This window comes from Sus scrofa, chromosome 14 (genome assembly GCF_054392235.1).
Source record: "Sus scrofa isolate SSC_HxYL_T2T_F1_AM1 chromosome 14, Sscrofa_HxYL_maternal_Yorkshire_Landrace_v2.0, whole genome shotgun sequence".
In the NCBI taxonomy this organism is placed as follows: Eukaryota; Metazoa; Chordata; class Mammalia; order Artiodactyla; family Suidae; genus Sus; species Sus scrofa.
Genome location: NC_139396.1, coordinates 62,912,991 through 62,929,430, shown reverse-complemented (window position 1 = coordinate 62,929,430; position 16,440 = coordinate 62,912,991). Strand labels below are relative to the sequence as shown.

The window sequence follows — 16,440 nt, the reverse complement described above, 5'->3', positions numbered from 1 at the left end:
CGATCCGCAGTTTGCAGAGGATCGCATTTACCGTCACTTGGAGCCGGCCCTGGCCTTCCAGCTGGAGCTCAGTCGGTTGCGAAACTTTGACGTGACCGCCATGCCCTGTGCCAACCACAAGATGCACCTGTACCTGGGCGCCGCCAGAGTGCAGGAGGGCGCCGAGGTGACGGACCACAGGTTCTTCATCCGCGTCATCATCAGGCACTCGGACCTGATCACCAAGGTAGGAGGTCGAAGAGTGTTTCTTTCTCCTCTGGAGCTTAACACGCGTGTGCTGGCCCACCCTTCCGTTGAATTCCTGCTCTGAGTCTGGCCCTGGGCTGCACACTGGGGCTTTTGTATTTGCAGATGGAGCACCTGATCACGTATGAACCTTGTTTCCTGCATTTAGGAAAATAATTCGTGATTCTGTTGTGAAGATTGCAAGCAAGACTGAAAATACTTTTAAAAGTCAAGGAAAAGGACCCAGAATCCTGCCACTCAGGGTTTAGCCCTGTTGATGACTTTTTCTAGGCTTAGTTCCAAACACAGGGTTGTAGGTATATCATGTTACAGACAAAGACTTGGGTTGTTGCTGTGGTTGTTTACTCTAGGCCACTATGTTAATGAAGATGATTTCCTTCATACATTTCCCTTGCATGGATGTATCGTGCATGTGTAATTTCTTGAACAAATCCCCTAGTGATGGATGTTAAGCTAACTTTAATCCCTAGGTATCTTAATAGCTTTTGCGATTATTCAGGTATGGTAAGGTCAACAGATCCGGAGACAGCTGCTGTTGAAAAGACTGTGTGTTCGTTACTCACAGATCCCAAGAGGAGGGGATATACTGTGCTGTGGGGGCCGCGTGAGGAAGAACCAGGGCTGCTCAGGAGGCAGGGGAAGGGGGATGTGTAGACAAGAGCCTTTATTGTGGATTCTGCAGGAAGGAATGGGTGGGGCAGGCTTGGGATGAGGAAGCTGGAGTCATTCCAGCAGGCTCTGAGGACAGGGCCTGTCCCCTAGTTGTCTGATACCTGGCCCTGGGGAGATGAAGGCCAGTAGACAGTGGCCTGGAGTCTGAGAGCTGGACAAGGAGTTAGTTGGGGTGTGGGCTCTGGATTGGTTGGTTTGCCTGAAAAGTGTGCTCATGGGTGAGTTGTTTTACAGCCTCTAGGAATTAGGTGATCCTGGGGGCAGGCAGTCCTTCCAGAGTCAGGAAGGCTCAGCTGTCAAAGCATCGGGACACAGAAAATCAAAGATGGTACGCAAGACAGCCTGGATGCCCCTTCGCCTCTGGAGGCAGAGCAGTGCTGTCTGGCCTGGCACACCTCTCGAGGAGGGGATGCTTTCCTCTCCCCTTGACTCTCGCAGCCCTGCGGCCCTGGCCTTAGCGACCGCTTCCCCCTCACCTTTGGCAGGAGGCCTCCTTCGAGTACCTGCAGAATGAGGGTGAGCGGCTGCTCCTGGAGGCCATGGACGAGCTGGAGGTGGCGTTCAACAACACCAGCGTGCGCACCGACTGCAACCACATCTTCCTCAACTTCGTGCCCACTGTCATCATGGACCCCACCAAGGTATCCCCTCTGGGGTGGTGCTCTCACCAGGTTCTGGGTTCATGTCCCCAGGTCCTTTCTGCTTTGAGGTATTGTCTCCCAGTGCTTGGGACCCAAGTTCAGGATGCGTGTGTGCATGTCTGAGCCTCAGTTGCTACAGGTGGAAAACCATTGATTAATTCTCCCGCCATATTTCAGCACTCCCCTTAGGACCGTCCCTAAGGATGCTCCCCCTCCATGGACATCCTCCACTTTTCAGAAAACATGGATGCCCAAAATGTCTTATAAAACAAACTCGTGTCCTTGCCCTGATTCTAGGCTCTGTTGGGGGCTGCCTGTGGGTAGGCAAGGTGGTATGAACCTGAGTCTGTAGCTGAGCCATTTCCCCATTGGCTGGCCCTTCCTGAGCAGCCAGAGTTTAAGGTGGTGATTCTGGGATGAAAGAAGTCCCAGTACATCAGCTTAGTGTGTGGGGGGTGCAGAGGGCTCCTGCTGATGCCCCACCTCCACCAGTCCACGTAGTTCCCAGAAGAGAAAATGCATAGGCTTGGGATACATGATGGTGATAAATATGTTGTAACATAGGAACACTAGCTCTTACCAGCCTCAGTTTCCTCATCTGGCAATGAGGGACAAAAATACCTGCCTCTCTGAGTAATTATGGGGACAGAGTGAGATAATGAACTTAAATGCTTAGCTGGATGCCCTTGATTACTATTAGTTAATATGGGATACGTGCTGCGTATCACTCTTCTATACACATGCTATGTGTTTTGCATTCGGTATCTCTCATCTTTCTGTTATAATCAGAGCCAGAACTATTATGACTGTGCATGGAATGGGTTCTGAAATTGAATCGCTGTGGTTCCACACAGATCGAGGAGTCGGTACGCTCCATGGTCATGCGCTACGGCAGCCGGTTGTGGAAACTCCGAGTGCTCCAGGCTGAGGTCAAGATCAACATCCGCCAGACCACTACTGACAGTGCTGTTCCCATCCGCCTGTTCATCACCAACGAGTCAGGCTACTATCTGGACATCAGCCTCTACAAAGAAGTGACCGACCCCAGATCTGGAAACGTAAGGTGGAGCTGGGTCGCCAAAATCAAGGCAAAGCAGAGGCAGGCTCCCCCGCGGAGCAAGACGTAGTTGAAAACGGCACTGGGAGGCTTTGCTGTGCTGGATTGGGATGGCTCCTTTGAGTTTGACGATTAAATGTGTTAGCTTCTGAATCCCAGTTCTCCATTCCCCTGGGAAGGAGAATGAATCCACAGTGGAATCCATTCTCGCACCATGTTGGGGATAAGATGAGTGCTGTGGTTGATTATAATGCAGTTCCCAAGTTAGTTCACTTCCAGAATGGTATTTTCCCCCATCGGTGTTTTGCAATAGATTTTTGTAAAGTGAATCAGTATCCTGTTGACTACTCCATGTATAGGCAGTCCTTTTTTTTTTTTTTTTTTGAAATACTTAAAAACTCAAGAAGTTACAAAAATAGCGCAGAGGAGAAAACTTAGGACAGAGTTCTCCCATACCCTTCCCCCACCTTCCCCCAATGACAACATCATTTATCACCCCAGAGACCTCTTCAAGACAGGAAGTGAACACTGGTCCAGTCTAATTAACTCAAACGCATATCTTTTTTGGGTTTCACTAGTTTTTCAATGCACTCTGTTTTGCTCCGTGTGTGTGTTAGTAGTATGATAGTGACATTTTTGGAACTCTGTCCCCACTTCTCCCACTGCTTCTGATGGCCCACAGTGGCAGAGAAGAAAAGCCAACTCTCCCAGGCACTCACTTTGTTATATGATACGTGCTGTGCTTCCCCCCATTGCATTTTCAGTGAGGACCAGGAAGAAATAAACTGGGCAGGAGCATGTTCTCTGAGACTTGCCTCCCTCACTCTGTTTCTCTTTCTCTCCGGTCCAGATCATGTTTCACTCCTTTGGCAACAAACAAGGGCCCCAGCACGGGATGCTCATCAACACTCCCTACGTCACCAAGGATCTGCTTCAGGCCAAGCGGTTCCAGGCCCAGTCCCTGGGTACCACCTATGTGTATGACTTCCCGGAAATGTTCAGGCAGGCAAGTCCTGGGGCTGAGATGCAGCACCGACAGGGGTCCCCTCAGGGACCCCACCAGCATCCACACCCCGCCACATCCTTAGTTACTCTTCCAAAGACTCCCCTCTGAAGACTCCACTTCACGGTCTTTGTGAAGGAAAAGTAACTCATATTGGGAATGACTTCGTAGTGTATTTTTCTAAAACAAACCTAATTTCATCCCAGTAATAAAAGGAATATAAGATAGAAACTGTGGGAAAAAAGGAGGGGGGAAAGAAGAAAAAAGTGGCTCATAGTTCCTTGTACCAAAGACAAATTGCTTAGCATTTCCTTCTGGTCCTTTGAATGCTTCTAGTAAGTGCCTGCCACGTGCCAGACATCATCCTAAGGGTAGAGAGACCATGAGGAAGTGGATGGGGTCACTGCCTGGAAGGAATTCTTAGTCTACTTTTAAAACAATAATGTTTTGTTTTTATGATTATTAAAGTATACACTGGCTACAGAAAAATAGGACTAAGCGAATAAAATTTCGCTTGTATGCAATCATTTATCTACTGCTGAAGGCCGCAGTCACATCTCAGTGTATTTCTTTCAAGTATGCTTTCTGGGCCTTTATATTGTTAAGTAGGAGGGTCTTTCAAGGAGCCTGAACACACTGGTGTTGGTGATGTAGATGTCTCTGTACATCCTCTCCATTGCCATGTGAATGACATTCACAGAACCCAGGTCGTGGACTTCTTTTGTTGGCGAGAAAGCATCTGCGCACTTAGGCATAGGAGATGCAGGGTAATAGGAAAAGCTGCTTTTTAGGGTCATTAAGTCCTGGGCTTGAATCCCAAATCTGTCTGTTCCTTCCTGTGTCCCTGGGCAAGTTCCTTTACCTCTCTGGGCCTCACTTTTCTCCTCTGTAAAATGAGGATAATGAGAGTACTTATCCCCCAAGGTGGTTGTAAGAAATATATATATTCAGTTGATGCTTAATAAATGGAAACTTTTATGATTAAGATTGCCATTGTCTGTATCCTTTTGCCTCAGTCATCATGAGCCATAGGAATAAGAAACAGACACATCAGAAATAAATCCATCCCCTTTCTTTCTTTCTTTCTTTTTTGGCTGTACCTGTGGCATGTGGAGGTTCCTGGGCCAGGATTGAACCCATGCTGCAGTTGTGGTCTGTGCCATTAACCCAGAGTGCCACAAGGGAACTTGCATTCCTTTTCTTTTAGATAAACAGAGTACTGTGGACAACCTATTAATTTGAAAACGGATGGGAAGGAAAATTTTTAAGAAAAATATATATCTTATCAAAACTGACTCAGACAGAAAGAGAAAATATAGATTATAAGCATTAGTGAAATTGAATTAATAGTTCGGAAAAATCCATCTACTAAAACTGGCCCCAGATGGTTTTAAACAGTTCCTATCAAACCTTCAAGGAACAGATAATTCCCTTTGTATACAAATTGTTGAGACAGGAGAAAAAACAAAGGGAGTGCTTCTTAACTCATTTTAAGAGTTTGTTATTACTTTAATATTCATCCAAGATAAAAGCATTACAAAAAGGAAAATTTTCTATTTCATTTATGAACACAGACACAAAAAAATCACAAAATATTGGCAAATGAAACCCAGTAATGATTTTTTAAAAAATTTAGACTAGATAGTATTTATCTTATGACTGCTTGTATGGTATCAGAAAGTCTATATATATAATTTAGCATAAAAATAGATCAAGAAAAAACATGTTTTTCAAGAGGCACGAGAAATATATTTGACAAGATAGCATCTATTTATAATAAAAAATTTTAATAAACTCAGAATAGCAGGAAATTTGTTTATTTTGATAAAAGACATCAACCTAAAGCTAATAGCACCCAATGATGAAATCTTAGAAATATTCTCTTCAAAGACAGGTATAGATAGAAATATTCATTATCGCCACTTCTATTCAACATTTTTTTACTAGAGTTCTTGGCCAGTGCAATAAGGTAAGAAAAAAAAGAAGTAAAAGGTATAAAGACTAAATGAAAGAACAAGGTGGTGTTTTTTTGCAGATGGTATAAATGCCTATATAAGAAATCTAAGAGAACTTTTTTTTCTCCAGATAGATGCCCAGAAATAGGGTTGCTGGATCATGTTTTTAGTTTGTTGAGGAACCTCCATACTGTTTTCCATAGTGGTTGTACCAATTTACATTCCCACCAACAGTGTAGGATGGTTCCCTTTTCTTTGCACCCTCTCCAGCACTTATTGTTTGTAGACTCTTTTTTTTTTTTTTGTCTTTTTGCTATTTATTGGGCCACTCCCATGACATATGGAGGTTCCCAGGCTAAGGGTCAAATCGGAGCTGTAGCTGCCGGCCTACGCCAGAGCCACAGCAACGCTGGATCCAAGCTGCAGCTGCAACCTACACCACAGGTCACGGCAACGCTGGATCGTTAACCCACTGAGCAAGGGCAGGGACCGAACCTGCAACCTCATGGTTCCTAGTCGGATTCGTTAACCACTGTGCCACGATGGGAACTCCTGTAGACTTTTTGATGATGGCCATTCTGGCTGGTGTAAGGTGGTACCTCATAGTAGTTCTGATTTGCATTTCTCTAATAATTAGCGATGTTGAGCATGTTTTCATATGCTTTTTGGCCATCTGTATGTCTTCTTTGGGGATATGTCTGTTTAGATCTTCTGCCTGTTTTTCGATTGAGTTTTTTTTTTTTTTTATATTGAGCTTCATGTGTTGTTTGTATATTTTGGAGATTATATTCACTTATTTGGAAATATTTTCTCCCATTCTGTGGGTTGTCTTTTTGTTTTGTTTATGGTTTCCCATTTGTTTATTTTTGTTTTTACTTTCATTACTGTAGGAGGTGGATCTGAAAAGATATTGCTGCAGTTTACGTCAGAGAGTGTTTGGCCTATGTTTTCCTTTTTTATAATATCCAGTCTTATATTTAGGTCTTTAATCTATTTTGAGTTTATTTTTGTGTATGGTGTTAGAGAGTATTCTAGTTTCATTCTTTTACATGTACTGTCCAGTTTTCCCAGGACCACTTATGGAAGGGACTGTCTTTTCTCCATTGTATAGTCTTGCCTCCTTTGTCGTAGATTAGTTGACCATAGGTGCACAGGCTTATTTCTGGGCTTTCTTTCTCATTCCATTGATCTCCATTTCTGTTTTTGTGCCAGTACCATACTGTTTTGAAATAAAACTTTAAAAATGAAAGAAGAAATTCATAGGGAAAGCAAAAGTCTGTGAATAGCAAAAATAGTTTTGAAAAAGAACAAAATCAGGAGGACTTATTTCAGTAGGTCTTAGTAAATAATGACCTTAAAATAAGTCATTATTTAGTTTCAAGCAGCAGTACTTACTACAATGTGTAATACTGGAGTTCCCATTGTGGCTCAGCAAAAACAAATCTGACTAGTATCCATAAGGACACAGGTTTGATCCCTGGCCTCGCTCAGCGGTTTAAGGATCTGACATTGCTGTGAGCTGTAGCATAGGTTGCAGATGCAGCTCAGATCCCCGTTGCTGTGGCTGTGGGGTAGGCCAGCAGCTGTAGCTTGGATTCTTCTGCTCGCCTGGGAACTTCCATCTGCTGCGGGTATGGCCCTAATAAGACACACACACACACACACACACACACGCCCCCAAAGCATAGGAAAACCCCATAAATTTGACTACATTAAAATTTTCAAGTTATTTATGTAAAAGAGAAAAGACACACCCCAGATGGGGAGACTATATTTCAATGCTTGTTACCAGTAAAGGATGAGAGCAATATTGTCCATAGAGTGCAGATAAATCAATTAGAAGAAAACAAAACTATAGTTATGGGCAAGAATTATGAACAGGAAACTGACAAGGAGAAACCAGATCAATCAGCATATTCTAAAGTGCTCACCTCACTAATTATCAGGGAAGTACCAATGAATATCACAGTACAGTTTCACATCCAGTGGATGGGTAAACCCTAAAGTATTTGACAGAACCAAGTATTGACAAGAACATGGAGCAAAGGAGTTCTTACACACTCTTGCTGGGACTGTAAAGCGATCTGATAACATCCAGTAAAGCTGAAGTTTCACAAACCCTATAACCAAGCAGTTCCACTCCTAGGTATATACCCATTGAAATTCTCATCCATGTTTATTAAAAACAAACAAACAAAACACTGTAAGAATGCTCATTACAGCGTTTACTGGTAATACTGTAGAAATGAAAATCTAAATGTTCCTACAAAGGGTTATGAACAAATTGTGATATATTCACACCATGGAGTATGAACAGAAGGGAGAAAGAATAAACAAAGAGCTGAATTTATCCATACGGAGAACCTCTCAAATATATTGAAGGGTTGGAAAAGCAAGTCGTAGAAGGACATGTCGAGTGCAATGCTATTTATTTAAAGTGTGAATCATACAAAACAGCAGTACCTGTTTTAAATGTATGCACATGTGATGAAATATAAGCATAAAAGCCTACAGAAAACTGGGGGATACTAAGTTCAGGATGATGGTTACTTGAGGACAGGTGGGAGGAGGAGGGATGGAGAGGGGTATACCAGGGGCTTCAACTGCTTTTATTGTTTCTTTAAAAAAACTCTTAAGCAGCCATGGAAAAAGTATGATCTGACAAAACCATGAGATAGGTGCTTAGGTATTTATCATTCTCTATGTTTTTCCTGTGTTTTTAAAAATAGTTCATGATTAAAAAAGAGAGAAAACACTAGAAAATGTACCTCCTTGGAATTCCCATTGTGGCTCAGTGGTAACAAGCCTGACTAGTATCTGTGAGGACATGGGTTTGATCCCTGGCCTTGCTCAATAGAATAAGGATCCAGCATTGCCATGAGCTGCAGTGTAGGCCACAGACACGGCTCAAATCTGGTGTGGATGTGGCTGTGGCTGTGGCTGGCAGCTGCAGCTCCAATTTGATCCTAGCCTGGGAATTCCATGCCTAAAAAGCAAAAAAAGATATATATACACATACTTGATTCGAGCCCAGTCTGGGAACCTCCATATGCAAACCATGTGGCCCTTAAAAAAAAAAAAAAAAGAAAGAAAAGAAAATGTATCTCCTTACTGATGGCTTAAGGTTTTTCTCTTTCCTCCTCTCTCTGTAGGCTCTTTTTAAAATGTGGGGTTCACCAGACAAGTACCCCAAAGACATCCTGACATATACCGAACTGGTGCTGGACCCTCAGGGCCAACTGGTGGAGATGAACCGACTTCCTGGAGGAAACGAGGGAAGAACTGATATATTAGATCCTACGTATTAGTGATATCATATGATATTTGTCCTTCTTTATCTGACCTACTTTACTTAGTATGATAATCTCTAGGTCCATCCATGTTGCTGCAAATGGCATTGTTTCATTCTTTTGTAATGGCTGGATAATATTCACATATTCTTTATCCATTCTTCTGTTGATAGGCATTTAGGTTGTTTCCACGTCTTGGCTATTGTAAATAGTGCTGCTGTGACCATTGGGTGCATGTGTCTTTTGAATTATGTTTTTCCAGGTATATGCCAGGAGGGGGATTGCTTTATCATATGGCAGCTCTATTTTTAGTTTTTTAAGGAACCTCCATTGTTTTCCATAGTGGCTGCACCAATTTACATTCCCACCAACAGTGTAGGAGGGTTCCCTTTTCTCCACACCCTTTCCAGCATTTATAGACTCACAGGCATAGACAACAAAACTGTGGTTATCAAAGCGGAAAGGAGGGAGAGAGAAATTAGAAGTTTGGGATTAATGCACATACTATAGGAGTTGCTGTCATGTCTCAGTGGTTAATGAATCTGACTGGGAACCATGGGATTGCAGGTTCGATCCCTGGCCTCACTCGGTGGGTTAAGGATCCAGCGTTGCCATGAGCTGTGATGTAGGTTGCAGACAAGGCTCGAATCCCGTGTTGCTGTGGCTGTGGTGTAGGCCGGCGGCTAAAGCTCCAATTCGACCCCTAGCCTGGGAACCTCCATATGCCGCGGGAGCGGCCCTAGAAAAGGCAAAAAGATAAAAACAAACAAACAAACAAACCAAAAAAACCACACATACGCTATAGATAACCAACAAAGAGCTCCTGTATAGCACAGGGAATTCTACTCAACATCTTGTAATGACCTATAATGGACAAGAATCTAAAAAAGAATATATCCGTGTGTGTGTATATATATAAAATGGAATGACTTTGCTGTACACCTGAAACATACTGTAAATCCACTCTATTTCAATAAAAATTAAAACATTAACAACGGCAACAACAGAAGCGAGGTGAACGCAGCAGAACCCAGGCCCTGGCTGGAATCATGCTTTAAAAAATTTCCCCCCTGAAGAAATAAACCCATTTTCCTTGTGCATTCGTCTCCTCTCCAGGTGGGCATGGTGGCCTTTAAAATGAGGCTTAAGACCCTCGAGTACCCAGAAGGGCGGGACATCATCCTCATCGGCAATGACATCACCTTCTGCATCGGGTCCTTTGGGCCCGGGGAAGACCTCCTGTACCTGCGGGCATCTGAGCTGGCCCGGGCAGAGGGCATCCCCAAAATCTACCTTGCCGCCAACAGTGGGGCCCGAATTGGCCTCGCAGAGGAGATCAAACACATGTTCCAGGTGGCGTGGGTGGACCCGCGAGACCCCTACAAGGTACGTCGCAAAGCCTGTATAGCAGTGTGATTCCACTGAGCTCCTGCTGTATTTTCCGTGGGGGTGGCAGCACCTGCCAGGGGGTGGAAGAAATTTTACTCTTTACGTATGATGCATCGACGGCCATATAGTACATAAACAGGCACACGGTATATTGCTATTAAAATATCGTGGGCTCTACAGCAGAAGTTGTCAGAACATTGTAAATCAACTACACTTTAATAAAAATCTTTTTTAATTTCAGGGGAAGGGGTGGCCATTAGAGAAAGAATGTCTAAAGAGGCTCCTTAGAAGATTATGAAAACAGTTAACTCTTTTTAAAATTTTTTTTTTTCTTTTTAGAGCCACACTTGGGGCATATGGAAATTCCCAGGCTAGGGGTGGAATCAGAGCTACAGCTGCCAGTCTATACCACAGCCACAGCAACATGGGATCTTAGCCGAGTCTGTGACCTACACCACAGCCCATGGCAACGCCATATCTGTAACCCACTGAGCAAGGCCAGGGGTCGAACCTACAACCTCATCGATACTAGTCGGGTTCTTAACCCACTGAGTCACAATAGGAGCTCCAAAAGTTACTTTTTATGTGAACACGGACTTAATATATACTGAGCATCTACTGAATGCAGTGCACACCCAGGATGATGCGTAACTCCTGGCCTCAGGAAGTTCTTCAGAATCATCCAGGGGAGGCAGAGACACCTGCTCCCATAAAAGGCAAAATGAATAGAGAAACGCAGACATCTCGCAATGTGAAAATGCAGGGGACAGAGTCATGCTTTCTAACCAGAGCGTGTATCCTCAAGGGGTTGGTATCACTCCCCCAAAAGGGACAAAAATTATTCTTTTCATGTAAAAATAATACTTATATATACAACATATATACATATAGGTGCATACACACCTTACGTAAAAGTATGTCTGTAATAAAGTTTTATTGGGGGATTGGTAGGAAGGGAAAAATGTATCTGAAAGGTTCCATGGGGGAGGGAGAATGAAAAACTGATTTAAAAACATTAAATCAGAGAAACCGGGAGAAAAATGGTGAGGCTGTGTTGTAAGGATGAGTAGAAAGCAGAGAGCAGACCTTCAGTTTATAGCTCTTACTAATAGTGTATTGATATCAGAGTCTCCCGTTATGGCTCAGCAGGTTATGAACCTGACACAGGGTCCATGAGAATGTGGGTTTGATCCCTGGCCTCGCTCAGTGGGTTAAGAACCCGGCATTGCCTCAAGCTGCATGCAGGTCACAGATGCAGCTCAGATCTGGTGTTGCTGTGGCTGTGGTGTAGGCTGGCAGCTGCAGCTCCAATTCAACCCCTAGCCTGGGAACTTCCATATGTTGCAGGTGTGGCTGTAAAAAGAAAAAAAAAATTTAAATATGGTATTAAGATCAGTCAGTGACTGTGTTGTTAAACATTTGATTAACATCCCCCCTGCCCACAAAGTAGTGTTGCCTTTAAAAACAAAACAAAACAAACAAACAAAAAAACTGGCTGTTGAGTGCCAGGAGCTGGACTTATAACCTCACTGAAGTATGTATTTTTAGGGATTTAAATACCTGTACCTGACCCCCCAAGACTACACCAGAATCAGCTCCCTGAACTCCGTCCATTGTAAACACATCGAGGAGGAAGGAGAATCCAGGTAAATAACTTCCCAGGCAGCTCCCTCCTTTTTGCTGGTGGTTCATTTCAGCTACTCACAGTGGTCAGTTTCAGCAGCTTCAGGCTGCCTCTGGGCTTGTGGCTGTATTGTCAAGCGGGTGGCGATGTTTGTGCCATGGGGTCCCGAGCTCCCACTGTGGGCACTGACAGCTTAGACATCTGCAGCATCCTGTAGGGTGAACCCATCCTGCATCCTTTTCATCCCCAAAAGAGGCAGGCCTCTCACGGAAATAGCACATCACACAGAGAGAATTAGGTTGGATCCTACAACGTCTTCCAGGGCCACAGGCTCACATTTTATGACCAAATTAGCCAAGCTAATGCCAGCAGTGACTTGTCGAGCTGGGAAGATGTGGGGAGGGCAGTGGTCTGCCCCATGAGAACATCAAAAGCTAGACTGGCTCTTTTTCAGGGAAGGTTGTGTGTTTGTTGTTGTTGCTGTTGTTGTTGTTGCGGTTTTAATATATCAGATTCTGATTTGTTTTGTTTTGTTTTTTAAGTCAGATTCTGGGAGTTCCCTTCATGACTCAGTGGTTAATGAACTCAACTAGTATCCATGAGGATGTAGGTTCAGTCCCTGGCCTCACTCATTGGGTTAAGGATCCAGCGTTGCCGTGAGCTGTGGTGTAGGTCACAGACCTGGCTCCGATCCCACATTGCTGTGGCTGTGGTATAGGCCAGCAGCGGCCACTCTGATTTGACCCCTAGCCTGGGAATTCCATGTGCCTCGGGTGCCGCCCTAAAAAGCAAAAAAAATGAAAAATTGAAAAAAAATCAGATTCTTATTTAAATCTGGATTTCCCAGGCTGAGTTTGCTGGAATGTTCATTGGTGATTTGGGGGGATGGCAGGGAGGGAAAATTTTCCATCATCAAGTTAGTCTGGGAAACACTGGGTTAAATGAGATCCAATAAGCATCTTCACTGCAGGCCTTCTCAGAACATTTAATGAGCTGAAGTGCCTTGTGAATCTCTTAACAGGAGCAGTGAACTCATGTGGCCATGGGATCTTGATCGGTTCATTGTGGACTACGTGGCTTCTCCTTGCATGCCTGCATCTCTCTGTAGACTAAAGTTTGTTCTAGATTGATTTTGGAGGAATGCAGGGTATGTGTGACATTTGATTAGGACGGCTCTGAATAGGTAAACTTTATCTTTGGTTGGAGGGATGATAATTTTCAAAACCATACCTGCCTTCTAGAAACTTTTTTTTTTTTTTTTTTGCTTTTTAGGGCCGTCCTTGTAGCCTGTGGAGAGTCCCGACTAGGGGTCTAATTGGAGCTGTAGCCACCAGCCTACACCACAGCCACAGCAACCTGGGATCTGAGCCATGTCTGCAACCTACACCAAAGCTCACGGCAGCGCCGGATCCTTAACCCACTGAGCGAGGCCAGGGATTGAACCCGAGTCCTCATGGATACTAGTTGGGTTCGTTACCACTGAGTCACAACAGGAACTCTGCCTTCTAGAAACCTGAGGGCCAATTGTGAGGGTCCTAGACCCCAGCCTTCATCCCGCCTCTGGCTGCTTTATCCGCTTTGGTCCCTCACTTTGCTCACTTTTCCTTCCTCGAGTCCTTGGGAAACTTGTCCTTCTTGTATTTTTCTGGGCTGGAGCTCAGACTTTAACTGGCGTTGGGTTCGTGAAGGTACATCATCACGGATATCATCGGGAAGGAGGAAGGCCTGGGCGTGGAGAATCTGAAGGGCTCAGGCATGATTGCTGGAGAGACCTCCCTGGATTACGACGAGATTGTCACCATCAGCCTGGTGAGTCCTCTCCTGTTTTCTTTTCTGTCTCACCTGTTTATTATAGAAACTTCAAAATAGTCACAGAAGTGAAGAGAATTGATAATGAGCCCTATGTACCATCCCTGGCTCCAGCCATTGTCAGCCATTCCTGCGCCCCCAGCCCCTCTGCCCCTCTATTTGGGAATATTTTAAAGCAAACTCCCCACTTGCATCTTTCCATCTGTACGTACCTCTTTACCAGATAAAGGCTCCCACCTCATTTTGTTCTGTTTCTTTAACATAACCACAAATACTCTTACATCCAGCAATATCAACAATTCTCTAATGTCATCCGAACCCAATTTGGGTTCAATTTTAATAGTTATCTCAAAAAAATATTTTTATAGTTGGTTGATTTGACTCAGGGGCTGAGTGGGGTGGGGCACGTGGCCCCGGGAAATGCAGGGGGGATCCTGTCTCCACAGGTGACCTGCCGAGCCCTGGGGATCGGGGCCTACCTGGTGAGGCTGGGCCAGCGAGTGATCCAGGTGGAGAATTCCCACATCATCCTGACAGGGGCCATGGCTCTCAACAAGGTGACCTCAGAGGGGCTTCTGGGGAGTGGACCTGTAGGGGCGGGGGTGGAGTCATTTTAATTCTCAGAGTCTCCGGTGGGGATTTTTCTCACCATGAAACCACTTTCATCCCTACTGATGGAAGAGCTGTTTTTCCACTTTGCAGTTACGAGGGACTCTTATGAACAAAAAAAAAAGAAAAAAGAAGTATTAGGCTTTTCTGGTAGAACTAATTCTCTGTATTACTGTAATTTAAAATTTTTAATATTATTAAAATTGTTAATTATTCAATTATCACAGGATGTCGAATATAGTTCCCTGTGCTCCACAGTAGGATGTTATTGTTTATCCATTCTCTATGTAATAGTTTGCGTCTGCTAATCCCAAACTCCCAGTCCTTCCTTCCCCCACCTTCCCTCCCACTTGGCAGCCCCAAGTCTGTTCTCTGTGGCTGTGAGTCTGTGTCTGTTTCGTAGATAAGTGCATTTGTGTCATAGTTCAGATTCTGCATATAAGTGGTATCATATGTTTGTCTTTGACTTTATTTAGGATGATAATCTCTAGCTCCACCTATGTTGCTGCAAATGGCATTATTTCATTCTTTTTTATGGCTGAATAATATGCCGTTATGTGTGTGTGTATATGCGTGTGCGTGTGTATACACACACACATAACACATCTTCTTTATCCATTCACCTGTTGATGGACATCTAGGTTGTTTCCATGCCTTGGCTATTGTGAATAGCGCTGCTGTGAACATAGGAGTGCACGTAGTTTTTTGAATTACAGTTTTGTCTGGATATATGCTAGCAGTGGGATTGCTGGATCATATGGCAACTCTGTTTTTAGATTTATTTATTTATTTATTTGCTTTTTGTAGCCACACCTGCAGCATATGGAGGCTCCCAGGCTAGGGGTCAAATGGGAGCTACAGCTGCCAGTGTATGCCACAGCCATAGCAATACAGGATCTGAGCCATGTCTGCGACCTACACCACAGCTCACAGCAATGCCAGATCCTTAACCCACTGAGGCCAGGGATCGAACCCGCAACCTCATGGTTCCTAGTTGGATTCGTTTCTGCTGCACCATGACGGGAGCTCCTATTTTTAGTTTTTTGAGGAACCTCTATACGGTTTTCCATAGTGGCTATACCAGTTTACATTCCTACCCACAGTGTAGATGGGCTGAGGGAGATGATTTCTAAACAGGTGGAAGGACCCCCAGGCCGGGCAGGACCTTGCTAACCATGCTGTGTCAAAGCAGGTCCTGGGCAGAGAGGTCTACACATCTAACAACCAGCTGGGCGGCGTGCAGATCATGCATTCCAATGGTGTGTCCCATGTCACTGTGCCGGACGACTTTGAGGGCGTTTGTACTATCCTGGAGTGGCTCTCCTATATGCCAAAGGTGCTGTGTCCACCCCCTGAAGCTTAGAGACTGGAAGATGATTATCAAGTTCACTTGCCAAGTGGTATGGGGGTGTGGGGAGCAAGGAACCCTGAAAATGTGGCTGGGGTTTAATTTTTCTTTACTCTTCCCTCCTTTCCTCTCTGGTACCCAGCTCTATACTAGCTATTCTTTGCTTTTTTTTTTTTTTTTTTTTTTTTTTAATGCCGCTGTAAGAATGCTATCTATCAATCCTTTAGAAAGGTGGCATTGCTGCTCATCAAAAGAAGTAACACTGGGTAGCAGAGAATCCTCAAACCTTGCAATCAGGCTAGATTTGATTTCCAGCTTCCTCCTCAGTAGCAGTGAGACTTAAGGGCCATTTCTTAATCTTTCTGAGATTCGGTTTCCTCATCTGTGAAATGGAAGTGACAATAGCACCCACCCCAAGGTGTTATTTATTTATTTTTTTTAAGTTTTAGCTCTTTATTTATTTATGGGGTTTTTTAATTTTTATTTTGGCCCTACCTGTGGCATATGGAGATTTCCAGGCTAGGGGTCAAATCAGAGCCACACCTGTCTGCCTACACCACAGCTCACAGCAATGCTGGGTCCTTAACCCACTGATGGAGGCCAGGGATCAAATCCGCAACCTCTTGGTCCCTAGTCGGATTCGCTTCCGCTGCTCCGCAATGGGAACTGTAGTAGACAGGTTCTTAACCCCGTGAGCCACAGGGAACTCCCCAAGGTGTTATCATGATGGTTAAATAAAATGAAGTGTCGGACCCAGTCCTGGCTGCACCCTCACTAGATACTGCTCATAGTTATGA

General features: G+C 44.3%; 1 protein-coding gene across 2 annotated transcripts in view; it reads left to right on the top strand.

The window, feature by feature from the left end:
• Positions 1 to 16,440, top strand: part of ACACB (acetyl-CoA carboxylase beta) — a 125,016-nt gene that overhangs the window by 92,386 nt on the left and 16,190 nt on the right. Inside the window, exons 35-44 of one of the 2 annotated variants that reach the window (XM_084992871.1) lie at positions 11 to 226; positions 1,404 to 1,559; positions 2,414 to 2,617; positions 3,467 to 3,622; positions 8,727 to 8,850; positions 9,982 to 10,250; positions 11,802 to 11,899; positions 13,566 to 13,686; positions 14,133 to 14,243; positions 15,488 to 15,631. In XM_084992871.1, the coding sequence (XP_084848997.1) occupies positions 11 to 226; positions 1,404 to 1,559; positions 2,414 to 2,617; positions 3,467 to 3,622; positions 8,727 to 8,850; positions 9,982 to 10,250; positions 11,802 to 11,899; positions 13,566 to 13,686; positions 14,133 to 14,243; positions 15,488 to 15,631 (1,599 nt within the window). 2 annotated transcript variants of the gene reach the window in all.